Source organism: Oncorhynchus mykiss, chromosome 28 (assembly GCF_057628025.1).
Source record: "Oncorhynchus mykiss isolate SJ-2025 chromosome 28, ASM5762802v1, whole genome shotgun sequence".
NCBI lineage: Eukaryota > Metazoa > Chordata > Actinopteri > Salmoniformes > Salmonidae > Oncorhynchus > Oncorhynchus mykiss.
This window is the reverse complement of record NC_143049.1, coordinates 2363715-2380409: the sequence shown is the minus strand read 5'-3', so window position 1 is coordinate 2380409 and position 16695 is coordinate 2363715. Positions and strand designations below refer to the sequence as shown.

At 41.4% G+C, this 16695-nt stretch overlaps 1 protein-coding gene across 1 annotated transcript in view; it reads left to right on the top strand.

Annotated features, from left to right (window-relative positions):
• Nucleotides 1–16695, top strand: part of LOC110508322 (kin of IRRE-like protein 1) — a 110358-nt gene that overhangs the window by 68911 nt on the left and 24752 nt on the right. The window contains exons 5-6 of the mRNA XM_021588756.3: nucleotides 3704–3854; nucleotides 3970–4075. Coding sequence (XP_021444431.3) covers nucleotides 3704–3854; nucleotides 3970–4075 — 257 coding nt within the window. The remainder of the gene's footprint in view (nucleotides 1–3703; nucleotides 3855–3969; nucleotides 4076–16695) is intronic.

Here is a 16695-nt window from a genome sequence, read left to right as displayed (position 1 = left end):
AAGGTTAGGCTTGCACAGATCGGGAGGACCTTAGGAACATTCCTGTGGTGGAATTTTTCTTCTCACCCTAACGGTTCTCTCACTGTCACCCAAAAGCAAATGACATTGTGGGGCAGGCTTCATTTTGGGCCTACTTTTCTAATGGTCGCTGCGCCTAGACCGAGCGAGCTACGGTCAAGCGGGATATCTCGTTGAACTCGGCACGGCCTAGGGATTATGGTAATGTCATTGCCTGCTCTCTGTGTCTTTAAGCACCGCACTTTGTCTCTCCATTCTTGCTGTTTGTGTGTGTGAGAGCTTTTCTTTGACATCTGTTGGGAGAAATGACTGACTTACAGTTTATGGGGGTTGCCTAATCACACAAATGAAGTTTTGAAAAGATCTGACCTTTTTAACCCTTGGGAACTGCCACTATGACACCATTTAAGGCACTTCCGGTTGGCACAGGAAGCTATAAATGAACTCATATCCTGATTGGGGTATGCCTTTACAGAATCCTGAGTTAAGTCTTTACGTTAAGAACTGAGTTATTTACGGAGGGTTTAGTGAGTGTGTGTTATTTCAGAAAATCATAGAAAATCACTGAAATCTTGCAGAGCTCCGCAGCACACTTTAAAAAGATTCGTATGAACACCCTGCAACTGGATCTGTAACTGTTGAAAAAAAAAAAAACGCCTATTTGTGAACATCACCAATTTGTCATTGTACGATTTCTCTTAAATGACGATAGATAAATGGCTGGTTCTTTTTTTATTGACACCGGAGGCTCCTTGACTTTGACGTGAAGTGGAAAAATAATTTCTCTATTTCCATTTTGGACCTTTAATCCCAGAAAAATGGCCATAACTCAAAAACCGTTGAGGCCTAGACGCCATCTTGTTCGGGGCCAACTGCCCATTATGCCAAACCTACGCTCACCAAGTTTCAGCTTCGAAATATTTTCCATTTTCGAGATAAGGCCCCATCGTGATTCGTGATGTTTACTACAATTGCCATATGATTCCTTATGCCCTCTTGTGGGAATTTCCGGGATAGCGGAAAAATGGACCAAAACTTGTTTATTTTATAAAACGGAAACCGAATGTCCGACAAAGTTCTTTTGATGACTTCCCGGTAGGTCCGGCCCTACCGCACGGCCCGACGCCGACCGCAAATTTTACAAACGTTTTCGGACGTCTAGTAAGGGACCGTACATTTCCAATATGGACTTTCTCACTAACCATACACAATATGTCAAAATGTTCCCTTAAGGTATGGGGGTACCGGTACCGAGTCATTGCGCGGGGTACAGGTCAGTCGAGGTAATTTGTATATGTAGGTAGGGGTAAAGTGACTATGCGTGTCAATGCAAATAGTCCGGGTGGCCATTTGATTAATTGTTCAGCAGTCTTAGTTTCTTATGTGCTCTATTGCAATGGCATCGAGATGGAATTTATATTTCTGGTCCTGGCAACTGGACCCTTTTTGGAACACCATTTATTTTTGTCTTACTGTGATTTACTGTCAGGGCCCAGATCTGACAGAATCTGTGCAGAAGATTTAGGTGCTGCTGTAGGCCGTCCTTGGTTGGGGACAGAAGCACCAGATCATCAGCAAACAGAAGAGATTTGACGTAAAAGTCTAGTAGGGTGAGGCCGGGTGCTGCAGACTGTTCTAGTGCCCCTGCTAATTTGTTGATATATATGTTGAAGAGGGTTGGGCTTAAGATGCATCCAGGTCTCACCCCACAGCCCGGTGGAAAGAAATGTGTGTTTTTTTGCTCATTTTAAACCACACACTTGTTTGTGTACATGGATTTTATAATGTTTAATGTTTTTCCCCCAACACCGCTTTCCATCAATTTGTATAGCAGATCCTTATGCCAAATTGAGTCAAAACCTTTGTTGAAATCAACAAATCATGAGAATACTTTGCCTTTGTTTTGATTTGTTTGTTTGTCAATTAGGGTATACAGGGTGAATACGTGGTCTGTCATAAGGTAATTTGATAAAAAGACAATTTGACATTTGCTCAGTACATTGTTTTACTGAGGAAATGTGCGAGTCTGCTGTTAATGATAATGCAGAGGATGTTCCCAAGGTTGCTGTTGACGCATATACCATGGTAGTTATTGGGATATAGCCAATTGGAATTTGTGGTCTTTATATTTTATCAATTCATTTAGGATACATACCATCAACAAAACAGGCCTTTTTGGGTGGAACTTTTGTATTTTCTCCTGTTGTTCATTTCATGTAATTTAGAGAATCCAGTGGGTTCTGATCATCTTTAACAAGTGGATTCTAACATTTTTATTTATCATGTATATGTTTTTGCTGTTTGTTCTTTGTTATAGAGCCAACCAGATTGGAGAAGTGGTTTATCCATACATCTCTATTTTGGATAGATTAACTCTTCGTGTTTGTTTTGTGTTACAATTTTCCCAGAAGTGGTTAGATTCTATTGATTCTTCAGTTATATTGAGCTGATTTTTGATGTGCTATTCCTTCTTTTTCCGTATTGTATTTCTGTATTGTTTTAGTTATTCATCATAGTGAAGGTGTAGACTCAGGTTCTCTGGGTGTCTATGTTTTTGATTGGATAGGTTTCTCAATTTCTTTGTTTTTTTCATTCTTCATCAAACCATTTGTCATTGTTTTTCATTTTCTTAAGTTGTCTGCTTGATATGTTTTCATTTGATAGGGAAGCTGAAAGGTCAAATATACTGTTTAGGGGGGATTGTCTAAAAGGGATTGAATTTGTTGTTGCCTAATTGTATTTTGGTAGGTTTCTACATTACCTTCCTTCTATCTATAGCATTTCTTAGCATTGTGCAGTTCCTTTGGCTTTGATGCCTTATGAGTATTGCTCTGTTCAGGTGGACAGTGATTTTGCAATGATCTGATAGGGGTGTTCGTGGGCTGACTGTGAACGCTCTGAGAGACTCTGGGTTGTTTTATTTTATACATTATTATTGAACCTTTATTTAACTAGGCAAGACGGTTAAGAACAAATTGTTACTTACAATGATGGCCCTACCCCGGCCAATTGTGCGCCGCCCTATGGGACTCCCAATCACGGACGGTTGTGATGCAGCCTGGAATCAAACCAGGGTCTGTAGTGACGCCTCTAGCACTGAGATGGAGTGCCTTAGAATACTGAGCCACTCGGGGTTGAGATCAGTGATAAAGTAATCTACAGTACTACTGCCAAGGGATGAGCTGTAGGTGTACCTACCATAGGAGTCCCCCCGAAGCCTACCAATTACTATGTACAGACGCAGCGTACGACAGATGCAGGAGTTGTGACCCATTCTGTAGTTTTTTTTTGTCATAGTTGTTTCTAGGGGGGCATATTTGGGAGGGTATACTGTCACCTAGGTGTTTGTCCCCCTGTGTGCTGAGAGTATCAGGTTCTTGTTCAGTTCTGGCATGTAGGTCACCAGACTAGTACATGTCCCTTTGCCTGGAAATGATTGATCTCCCCCTCTAGGATGGAAGCTGTCATCGTTAAAATATGTGGATTCTATTGGGAGGATATAGGTAGCGCACATGAGGACATTTTTCTGTGTTGAGATAATTTCCTTATTCATTTCTAGCCAAATGTAAAATGTTCATGTTTTGACTCTCTCACCCTCTCACTCTTTCTCTCTCTACCTCATTGACCACGCCCCCCTGTCCCTCCTCTCTCTCTCTCTCTCCCCTCCTCGAAACCCCCACCCCAGGAGGTTCTCCCAGACAGAAAGAGGGTGACGACAAGGAGCTTCCTGCCCATCATCCCAGAGGACAAAGACACGGGACACAACTTCACCTGTGTGGCCAGCAACAAGGCTGTCCCAATGGGAAAACGCACCACTGTCACCCTCAACGTGCACCGTAAGTGTGTTTGTATGTGTGTAGGTCTGTGTGAATGTGTTTCAAGATAATTGAATCTTTCTCTCTTTCTCCAACTCCCTCCTTCCCGCTCCCCCTCCCTCCCTCCATCCTGCAGACCCCCCCAAGGTGAACCTATCCATGGAGCCTCGGTCTGTCCTGGAGGGAGAGAGAGTCATCTTCACCTGCCAGGCCACCGCCAACCCTCCCATCATGGGTATCCGGTCAGTAGTAGTCTGATGTGTGTGTGTGTGGCCACTTCCACCCCTACCGCCAAATATGGCGCTGTACAACGTGACCGGTCGGGAGTAGGCTACAGTACTAAGAGCAAAATAGTCCTAACATTTCCACACCCTAATTGTAGTCTAACCAATACCCAAATGGAGATTCAGTGAAAATAAAAATCTGATCGATTTACCAAGACCAGTCTCCATGTTTGTCTCAGAGCAGCGCGAAACGGTGCTGTAATAGTTAACAACACGCGGGTAGAATACTGCTTCAAATCCTATTATAACAATTGTATGACTTTGGAACTTTCAGGAAGCTACAATTAGTTGCCTTCATTAACCTACTTTATTCCCAGATTTAGGTCATGGTAACCATTCAGATCACATTAACTTCTTATGGCTGCAGGGGCAGTATTGAGTAGCTTGGATGAAAGGTGCCCAGAGTCAACGGCCTGCTTCTTAGTCCCAGTTGCTGATATATGCATATTATTATTATTATTATTAATAGTAATGATAACAATCTGAAGTTTCTAAAACTGTTTGAATGATGTCTTCGAGTATAACAGAACTCTTATGGCAGGCAAAAACCTGAGAAGAAGTCCAAACAGGAAGTGGAAAATCTGAGATTGGTTGATTTTTAACCCAGACCCTATTGAATACACAGTGGGATATGGATAAAGTTGCACTTCCTAGGGCTTCCACTAGATGTCAACCATCTTTCGAAACTTGAATGAGGCTTCTACTGTGTTGTGGAACCGGATGGGAGCTCTTTGAGTCAGTGGTCTGGCAGAGAGCCAGGTCCTGGTCACGCGCATTTCACATGTTAGCGACCTGCGTTCCATGGCTATAGACATAGGAATTCTCCGGTTGGAACTTTATTGAAGATTTATGATAACAACATCCCAAAGATTGATTCTATACTTAGTTTGATAAGTTTCTTCGACCTGTAATATAACTATTTGAAGTTTTCATCTGACGTTCGGATGGACCTGCAGGAGCGTTTGGATTTGTGTACTAAACGCGCTAACAAAAGTAGCTACTTGGACATAAATAATGGACATTATCGAACAAATCAAGCATTTATTGTGGAACTAGGATTCCTGGGAGTGCATTCTGATGAAGATCGTCAAAGGTAAGGGAATATTTATAATGTGATTTCTGTTGACTCCAACATGGCGGATAATTGTATTTATTTTCTGACTGCCATCTCAGATTATTGAATGGTATGCTTTTTCCGTAAAGTTCTTTTGAAATCTGACACAGCGGTTGCATTAAGGAGAGGTATATCTATATTTACATGTCTAACAATTGTATTTATCGACATTTATAATGAGTATTTCTGTATTTCTGGCTCTCTGCAATATCACCGGATGTTTTTGGAACTAGTGAACGTAACGCGCCAATGTATACTGAGATTTTTTTATTTAAATATGAACTTTATCAAACAAAACATACATGTATTGTGTAACATGAAGTCCTATGAGTGTCATCTGATGAAGATCATCAGGTTAGTGATACATTTTTTCTCTATTTGTGCTTTTTGTGACTCCTCTCTTTGTCTGGAAAAATTGAATTTGTCTGTGAGTTGGTGGTGACCTAACATAATCATTTGTGGTGCTTTTTCTGTAAAGCCTATTTGAAATCGAACACCGTGGTGTGATTAACAACAAGATTACCTTTAAAACGGTATAAGATACATGTATGTTTGAGGAATTTTAATTATGAGATTTCTGTTTTGAATTTGGCGCCCTGCACTTTCACTGGCTGTTGTCATATCATCCCGTTAACGGGATTGCAGCCCTAAGAAGTTTTTAACCATCCCTTTGTTACACGCATAGACATTTCCATATATCTGTGTTAGATGCATGTGTGACATAACTCCACCAGTCCTATTTATGATATCATTTAAACATTTAATCAAAAAAATGTGTATATTTGAGTTTAACCACAATATTTGTTGTATTATTTGTTCTGTCTTTTCTGGTGTATTAACCTGAATTTGCAACCAACTATATTGTCGAGATGATTTCGTTTTCAAATAACCGAAAGTGAGCGGTTGTAATCTGAATAAAGGGGAAAAGGCCATTCTTGAACATGGGGTAAGACATTCTTATTAATTTGCTAGAGAACCAGTTTGGATTTAAGTATAACTTTTGTATGACTGACGCCTTTAGTGAGAGGTCTAATGCTTTAATATTTAATAATTTCTGTCCCCCAAAATTAATATTCATTATATAAATAGGCCCATGTGCACCTTGATGTTTGAGACGGAGGCGGGACGACCCGGTTCACCAGCAACCCCTGATCCCCTTCGGACGCGGCCGTGCCTAACGGGGAAAGGGGGTGCGCCATGCGGCTGTGCCTAACTGAAAGGGGAGATGGAACTGGTCGGGCGCAACCCATGCGACATGGAGGTGCGGGGAACCGAGCTCGAGCGAGAGCCGAAGCCAACCTCCCGGCCCAGAACCCTGCTCCGAGGGAAGGGAGAAGCGGAGGGCGTGGGCCCCCTACCCTACCCAGTCCTCAGAGAGATAGATACTCCCACCATGCTTCATTGGTCTGTTTCGCTTGATGGCCCTCCGATCCGCACTTATTAGATGGCCCTCCGACCTGCAACCATTTTCTACGGTTATATATATGTATTCCCTTTCTTGTAGTGTCTTATTGCCCGTTTTACTATCGTCCTGGGCTTATAGGTCGAGTCAATCCTTCATCAGATGAACCACAACATGTCGGCTAAAGAGATTTAATTCATGAATGCTTTTAAAAGTTTTGAATATTGTGATAGTGAAGAGCAAAATTCCTCTCAAGAGAATTAACATTAGTTACACCAACTGGTAGGCTAATCACACAATTGTACAAAATGGTAAGAGAACTGGTGAAGGAAGTTACCCCTCTACATACAAATTTTCACACCTACAGTAGCCGGGCTATTAAACGAATCGTTGGATAGCAGATCGGCTCTCATTACTCATTAACAGGCGTTACTGTGTGTGTTTTGATATTCTCTCTCTCTCGCGCACTTGCTGTCTTGGCCTATGAATGCTCGGCTATGAAAAGCCAACTGAAATTTACTCATAAGGTGCTGACCGGTTGCACCCTCAATAACCACTGTTTATATTATTTGACCCCGCTGGTGATTTTTACATTTTGTTCAATTTCCAGCGAGACTATTCAAGCCATCGACTCACTTATGGTTGAAGATGATGGGCGATCGGCAAATGCAGTCTGGAATATGCTGGCATCACAGCACAACATCAATATCGCTCTAATCACAGTCAGAAGACAGTTGAAGGAACTTGAGTGGACTTATGGAAAGGCTCTGTAAGACTATATATATATATATATATATATATATATATATATATATATATATATATATATATATATATATATATATATATATATATATATATATATATATATATATATATATATATATATATATATATATATATATATATATCTTTATACCTTTATTTATGTATACCTTTATTTAACTAGGCAAGTCAGTTAAGAACAAATTCTTATTTACAATGACGGCCTACGCCAGCAAAACACAGATGACGCTGAGCCAATTGTGCGCCACCCTATGGGACTCCCAATCACGGCCGATGTGATACAGCCTTGTGTTGAACCAGGGACTGTAGTGATGCCTCTTGCACTGAGATGCAGTGCCTTAGACCGCTGCGCAACTCTGGAGCCATGACCAATATGACCAATATATACAGTTGAAGTCGAAAGTTTACATACACCTTAGCCAAATACATTAAACTCAGTTTTTCACAATTCCTGACATTTAATCATAGTAAAATTACCTGTCTTAGGTCAGTTAGGATCACCACTTTATTTTAAGAATGTGAAATGTCAGAATAATAGTAGAGAGCTTTTATTTCTTTCATCACATTCCCAGTGGGTCAGAAGTTTACATACACTCAATTAGTATTTGGTAGCATTGCCTTTAAATGGTTTAACTTGGGTCAAGAGCTTCGGGTAGCCTTCCACAACCTTTCCACATTCCGTTGGGTGAATTTTGGCCCATTCCTCCAGACAGAGCTGGTGTAACTGAGTTCGGTTTGTAGGCCTCCTTGCTCGCACACGCTTTTAAGATCTGCCCAAAAATGTTCAATGCGATTGAGGTCAGGGCTTTGTGATGGCCACTCCAATACCTTGACTTTGTTGTCCTTAAGATATTTTGCCACAACAATATGCTTCGGGTCATTGTCCATTTGAGGTATTTGTCCATTTGGAAGACCCCTTTGTGACCAAACTGATGTCTAGAGTGTTGCTTCAATATATCAACATAATTGTCCTACCTCATGAAGCCATCTATTTTGTGAAGTGCACCAGTCCCTCCTGCAGCAAAGCACCCCCACAACATGTCACCCCAGTGCTTCAGAGTTGGGATGGTGTTCTTCGGCTTGCAAGCCTCCCCCTTTTTCCTCCAAACATAACGATGCTCATGATGGCCAAACAGTTCTGTTTTTCTTTCATCAGACCAGAGGAATTTTATCCAAAAAGTATGATATTTGTCCCCATGTGCAGTTGCAAACCGTAGTCTGGGTTTTTTACGGCAGTTTTAGAGCAGTGGCTTCTTCCTTGCCAATCGGCCTTTCAGGTTATGTCGATATAGGACTTGTTTTACTGTGGAAATAGATACTTTTGTGCCTGTTTCCTCCAACATCTTCACAAGGTCCTTTGCTGTCATTCTGGGATTGATTTGCACTTTTCACACCAAAGTACGTTCATCTCTAGGAAACAGAAGGTGTCTCCTTCCTGAGCAGTATGACAGCTGCGTGGTCCCATAGTGTATATACTTGCGTACTATTGTTTATACAGATGAACGTGGTACCTTCAGGCGTTTGGAAATTGCTCTCAAGGATCAACCCGACTTGTGGAGGTCTCCAATTTGTTTTCTGAGGTCTTGGCTGATTTCTTTTGATTTTCCCAGGATGTCAAGCAAAGAGGCACTTAGTTTGAAGGTCCGCCTCGAAATACATCCACAGGTACACCTCCAATTGACTCAAATGATGTCAATTAGCCTATCAGAAGCTTCTAAAGCCATGACATCATTTTCTGGAATTTTCCAAGCTGTTTAAAGGCACAGTCAACTTAGTGTATGTAAACTTCTGACCCACTGGAATTGTGATACAGTGAATTATAAGTGAAATAATATGTCTGTAAGCAATTGTTGGAAAAATGACTTGTGTCATGCACAAAGTAGATGTCCTAACCGACTTGCCAAAACTATAGTTTGTGAACAAGAAATGTGTGGAGTGGTTGAAAAACGAGTTTTAATGACTCCAACATAAACTGTATGTAAACTTCCGACTTCAACTTTATATTTTTTTTCCAGCCCTTTGTCCACTGATCTCCACGGATGGTTGTTGGCATGGTTCTATGCTCTGAAAAAACATATTTGTGTTTTTAGTACACAATTTTCGATTTTATTACAACAGTATGCCTATACATTGATAGGCTATATACATTTTTTAAAAGAAAATGTACTGAAACCTCTCAGCTCGGACTCATTTTCAAGTCCTCTGGTGTTTACAGTCCTAACCCTGGAACGGGTAGCACCATAGAAAGAAGCTGGCTTGATGAAAACTGGCTGTAAGCCGGAAAAAGGTCTGCTCGGACCAAAACACACTGCTGCCCGGGTTTGCATTGCAAATGAGGGCATAAACTGGGTCAAGACACCAGCAGAGTAAGTAGACCTTTATGTAGTAAAACAAAGGTTAGTTCAAAATAAATAAATGAAATACCTACAACACAGACGGTAGGCCTACAGCATATCTAAAAATATTATTGTAGGTCTGCCGACTTTAAACCCGATCAAACTTGTTTGGCTTCAACTGAAAACATTCATCCGTAACTCTGCCAATCCTACAGTACAAGCAAATATGAACTGGTGAAGGCCATCGAGACGTTTTGGCTTGAGACATTGACGATACAATTCTCCCCCTACCCTCCTTGGCAAGAGCTAATTGCCCATAATGGGTAGTGTCATGAGAATTATGTTCTCGATGTTCATAAACCAATTCAATTAAACTACTCAGTCTGCTAATCAGGATTTGTAAGATACTGATTGAAATGAAACAGACGGAGGCCCAGCTAAAATAGTCAATAAGGTTTATTCACGAGAGCGCTGGTCTGTTGTAGAAAACCATTCATTTTATACTGGCTTCTTACGCACATACTTTCACACACAAACATTAGGTATCCTACGCACACACTGTCCTGCTACCCAGCCCACAAAGATTAGGGGAGTCCGTGAGAATCACTCCCCGTCCTCCCTCAAGATAGGGAGACCCTGGGAAGTACTCTGTGGCCCCCAGCCAAGGTCGGCACCAAATTTTGCTCAGACAGTCTGTGTTTAAGATACTGTAGAGACATATTCGTACAGATATACTGTTTTACTGACTAAAACTACACCCATCATTAATTAATTATGATTTTAATCAATTTCATACAATTACAATGGGGCAAAAAAGTATTTAGTCAGCCACCAATTGTGCAAGTTCTCCCACTTAAAAAGATGAGAGAGGTCTGTAATTTTCATCATAGGTACACTTCAACCATGACAGACAAAATGAAAAAAAAAATCCAGAAAATCACATTGTAGGATTTTTTTATGAATTTATTTGCAAATTATGGTGGAAAATAAGTATTTGGTCAATAACAAAAGTTTCTCAATACTTTGTTATATACCCTTTGTTGGCAATGACAGAGGTCAAATGTTTTCTGTAAGTCTTCACAAGGTTTCCACACACTGTTGCTGGTATTTTGGCCCATTCCTCCATGCAGTTCTCCTCTAGAGCAGTGATGTTTTGGGGCTGTTGCTGGGCAACACGGACTTTCAACTCCCTCCAAAGATTTTCTATGGGGTTGAGATCTGGAGACTGGCTAGGCCACTCCAGGACCTTGAAATGCTTCTTACGAAGCCACTCCTTCTTTGCCCGGGCGGTGTGTTTGGGATCATTGTCATGCTGAAAGACCCAGCCACGTTTCATTTTCAATGCCCTTGCTGATGGAAGAAGGTTTTCACTCAATCTCACGATACATTGCCCCATTCATTCTTTCCTTTACACGGATCAGTCGTCCTGGTCCCTTTGCATAAAAACAGCCCCAAAGCATGATGTTTCCACCCCCATGCTTCACAGTAGGTATGGTGTTCTTTGGATGCAACTCAGCATTCTTTGTCCTCCAAACACGACGAGTTGAGTTTTTACCAAAAGGTTATATTTTGGTTTCATCTGACCATATGACATTCTCCCATCTTCCTCTGGATCATCCAAATGCTCTCTAGAAAACTTCAGACAGGCCTGGACATGTACTGGCTTAAGCAGGGGGACACGTCTGGCACTTCAGGATTTGACTCCCTGGCGACGTAGTGTGTTACTGATGGTAGACTTTGTTACTTTGGTCCCAGCTCTCTGCAGGTCATTCACTAGGTCCCCCCGTGTGGTTCTGGGATTTTTGCTCACCGTTCTTGTGATCATTTTGACCCCACGGGGTGAGATCTTGCGTGGAGCCCCAGATCGAGGGAGATTATCAGTGGTCTTGTATGTCTTCCATTTCCTAATAATTGCTCCCACAGTTGATTTCTTCAAACCAAGCTGCTTACCTATTGCAGATTCAGTCTTCCAGCCTGGTGCAGGTCTACAATTTGGTTTCTGGTGTCATTTGACACCTCTTTGGTCTTGGCCATAGTGGAGTTTGTAGCGTGACTGTTTGAGGTTGTGGACAGGTGTCTTTTATACTGATAACAAGTTCAAACAGGTGCCATTAATACAGGTAACGAGTGGAGGACAGAGGAGCCTCTTAAAGAATAAGTTACAGGTCTGTGAGAGCCAGAAATCTTGCTTGTTTGTAGGTGACCAAATACTTATTTTCCACCATAATTTACAAATAAATTCATTCAAAATCCTACAATGTGATTTTCTGGATTTTTTTTCTCATTTTGTCTGTCCTAGTTGAAGTGTATCTATGATGAAAATTACAGGCGTCTCATCTTTTTAAGTGGGAGAACTTGCACAATTGGTGGCTGACTAAATACTTTTTTGCCCCACTGTATATGGTTTCAGGGTGGAGTATTCTAATCATTTATTTAAACCTATAAATTCCATCAACAGGTAGATGGATGGCTACTTTTTATTCAAATGTATTGAATTAATGTATTAATTACAGTCATTTACCATATTTTGGAGATGATTTTGTTTTCAAATAACCGAGAGTGAGCGGTTGTAATCTGAATAAATGGAAAAGGCCATTCTTAAACATTGGGTGAGACAATCAGCCCTTTTAATTTTGTCTGGCTTGCCATTCCAAATAAAATTGAATATTTGTTGCTCAAATAATTTAAACAGGTCGCTCTCCGCCTGACTCTCCACTTATTTTAGTTAAACTCTCTTCACAGACCGTGATTATTTGAGACCAAACTAATTGTAGAGTTGAGTTCCTCTGTCCAGTGTCTGTGTTCTTTTGCCCATCTTAAACGTGTCTTTTTATTGGTCAGTCTGAGATAGGGCTCTTTCTTTGCAAATCTGCCTAGTAGGCCGGAGTCGCCTCTTCACTGTTGACATTGAGACTGGTGTTTTGCGGGTACTACTTAATGAAGCTGCCATTTGAGGACTTGTGAGGCGTCTGTTTCCTCAAACTGGACACTCTAATGTACATGTCCTCTTGCTCAGTTGTGCACCAGGGCCTCCCACTCCTCTTTCTATTCTGGTTAGAGCCAGTTTGCGCTGTTCTGTGAAGGGAGTAGTACTCAGCATTGTACCAGATCTTCAGTTTCTTGGCAATTTCTCACATGGAATAGCCTTCATTTCTCAGAACAAGAATAGACTGACGAGTTTCAGAAGAAAGTTATTTGTTTCTGGCCTTTTTGAGCCTGTAATCGAACCCACAAATGCTGATGCTCCAGATACTCAACTAGTCTAAAGAAGGCCAGTTTTATTGCTTCTTTAATCAGGACAACAGTTTTCAGCTTTGCTAACATAATTGCAAAAGGGTTTTCTAATGATCAATTAGCCTTTTTAAAATGATAAATTAGCTAACACAATGTGCCATTGGAACACAGGAGGGATGGTTGCCGTTAATGGGCATCTGTACACCTATGTAGATATTCCATAAAAAAATCTGCCGTTTCCAGCTACAATAGTCATTTGCAACATGAACAATGCCTACACTGTATTTCTGATAAATTTGATGTTATTTTAATTGACAATTCTTTTTGCTTTTCATTCAAAAACAAGGACATTTCTAAGTGACCCCAAACTTTCGAACGCTGGTGTGTTATGTCGGGAAAAAGTCAGTTATAAATTCTTCTGTCTTAGTTAAAAACAAGTTATGATCCAGTAGGCTTTGATTAAATGTCCAATGTCCTCACCCACGTGGAAATTATCTAAGAGTAATATATATATGCTAATTATGTGATGGTTCGACCGAGAGAATGACATAAGTAAGTAATCAAGAAGACTAGCTTAATTAAACCTTCACCATGTATATCTCACTAGGTCAGGGTATTTAAGCCTCCATATATCCACTAATATATCCATGACATTCATAATTTCCTTAAGTGCATGAGGGTGATTAGTTTGTAGTGTGTTTTCCTTTCCGGTCTATAGAGGTATTTAAACGGTATTATATAATCTCCCACCATAATAATACAGTCTTGTGTTGCTTGTAGGGTTGATAAATTATTATATATATTTTCAAAGGAGCGTGGATCATCATTATTTGGACCGTATAGGTTAAGTCATATCTGTTTATGATCCAATAACATATTTAAACTCATCCATCTACCTTGAGGATCTGCTTGGACAATTTGCACATTTGGATCAAATTTACTATTATTTAATATCATCACGCCTTTTGAATTTCTTTGCCCATGGGAGAAGTATATTTCGCCCCCCCCCCCAGTTCTTTTTCCACAAAACTTAATCTAAAATTGTTGAATGAGTTTCCTGTAAACAAATAGATATTATATTCCTTCTCTTTTAGCCAGGTAAATACTGATAGTAAGAAAATACTATCTGCTAAGCCATTACAATTACAACTAGATATACTTATTTCACCAATTACAATCATGCGACAAGTTTCATTTCTATTTATCATAATATATGTTTGTAAATGTACCATTATAAAGTAACATGATGATTGAGTGTCTATATGGCTGTACCATGATATTTGCATTGCTACCTCAAATTGGTCCCCACTATTCTACCCTCTAAAACCCCTCCTCATCCCAAGTTTGGTTGTCACCCCAATGACCGGCAGATCAACCCCAACCCCCCGGATCCCATGGCTCCCGAGAGACCAGGAGACCTTCAAAAATCGCACACAGTTCCACCCACAGAACAGAAGCAGATCAACCGCAGAAAGCATTTCCAACGCCCTCACCTTGATTTGTATTTTAATATACATATTCAAAAATATATACTTAAAAAATCCTGCTTATCTAAATTTCCATGATTAGCCATTAATATTTGTAGTAATGTAGGCAGTTTATTCAAAGGATTGTTACCTCTTACCAGTATTGCCATCACAAAAATAAAATTTTGGCAAGCAATTATTATTTTAGGAAACAATTATTGTGATTCATCCTATATTGTCCCTAACATCTGTCACTCCCTCGCAACAGTTGTGGGATACACACACACACACACACACACACACACACTCTCATACACACTCATACACACTCAACCCCTTTCCCCCACAAACAACCATATACTCAGATTCTCAACAGTTGCACCATCCCAGACCCCAACCTAAGAAAGGCTTTGACAATTAACGATTGTTACGTCTTAGGTGATGGAGATCAGATATACCCCCTTCCCCTGAAACACTCACATGCGGTCCCCCACATGTGGGTTAGGGCATTGGACTAGTAACCGAAAGGTTGCAAGATCGAATCCCCAAGCTGACATTGTAAAAATCTGTAGTTCTACCCCTGAACACGGCAGTTAACCCACTGTTCCTAGGCCGCCATTGAAAATAAGAATTTGTTTGTAACTGACTTGCCTTGTTAAATAAAGGTAAAATAAAAATAAATTGTGACCATATTCCCAAGCATCTCTGTGCAGTCAGACCTTTGATGATTTTATGCCACCAGGGTCACAATAATATGCTCTCTAAATGTCCAAGTGTGAACCCCCTCCCCATGGGTTACTGCAGCTAGTGTTGCCAGTACTGCCACTGCCTGGGTGGGTGTACCCCACTGGAATCCCCACCGGCTAGGTACAAGGTTGTCAAGGTTCTCATTAGCAGCTTTGAGAATTTACTTGAATATTATGCTCTCCCATGAGGGGGGAGAGCATTTGTCCTACAAAGCCAAAGCTTTGTAGGACCAACCCTGCCAGGTAGGCTCAGAATCTTGAGGGGGCAGTGTTGCTTTGTAGGACCAACCCTGCCAGGTAGGCTCAGAATCTTGAGAGGGCTTTGGCTTTGTAGGACCAACCCCGCCAGGTAGGCTCAGAATCTTGAGGGGGCAGTGTTGCTTTGTAGGACCAACCCTGCCAGGTAGGCTCAGAATCTTGAGAGGGCTTTGGCTTTGTAGGACCAACCCTGCCAGGTAGGCTCAGAATCTTGAGAGGGCTTTGGCTTTGTAGGACCAACCCCGCCAGGTAGGCTCAGAATCTTGAGGGGGCGGTGTTGCTTTGTAGGACCAACCCTGCCATGTAGGCTCAGAATCTTGAGGGGGTGGTGTTGCTTTGTAGGACCAACCATGCCAGGTAGGCTCAGAATCTTGAGGGGGCAGTGTTGCTTTGTAGGACCAACCCTGCCAGGTAGGCTCAGAATCTTGAGGGGGCAGTGTTGCTTTGTAGGACCAACCCTGCCAGGTAGGCTCAGAATCTTGAGAGGGCTTTGGCTTTGTAGGACCAACCCTGCCAGACAGGCTCAGAATCTTGACGGGGCGGTGTTGCTTTGTAGGACCAACCCTGCCAGACAGGCTCAGAATCTTGAGGGGGCAGTGTTGCTTTGTAGGACCAACCCTGCCAGGTAGGCTCAGAATCTTGAGGGGGTGGTGTTGCTTTGTAGGAATAACCCTGCCAGACAGGCTCAGACTCTTGAGGGGGCAGTGTTGCTTTGTAGGACCAACCCTGCCAGGTAGGCTCAGAATCTTGAGGGGGTGGTGTTGCTTTGTAGGACCAACCCTGCCAGACAGACTCAGAATCTTGAGGGGACGGTGTTGCTTAGCAGGTCTTTCACCACATTCATCTTTCTGAATTGGCTGCGTATCGGCTACTTACAGTAGGCCCATAAAACAGATAAGGACTTCTCCTTCGTGTATGGGTCTCTCAGGTGGGTGTCTAGGGTATAGGGTTGGGGACCATTCCATCATGATAGGGCAGTAAATAAATACATATTAATAATATATTTTAAAATGTATATCCCATATTTGCACACAATTGAATGCTCTCTCTTAGAACCCCTGCTCACAAACACACATGGACTCTGGGATTTGCAACCTGCATATTTTTTCAGTCACTTAACTCCACACTTTTCCAAACACAAAAACACATACCCCACCTTCGATCACAACACATACCCACGTACTGTGCCTTCTATGTACCTCTGTGTTTTATCTCTACCATGTAAATTATTTTTGT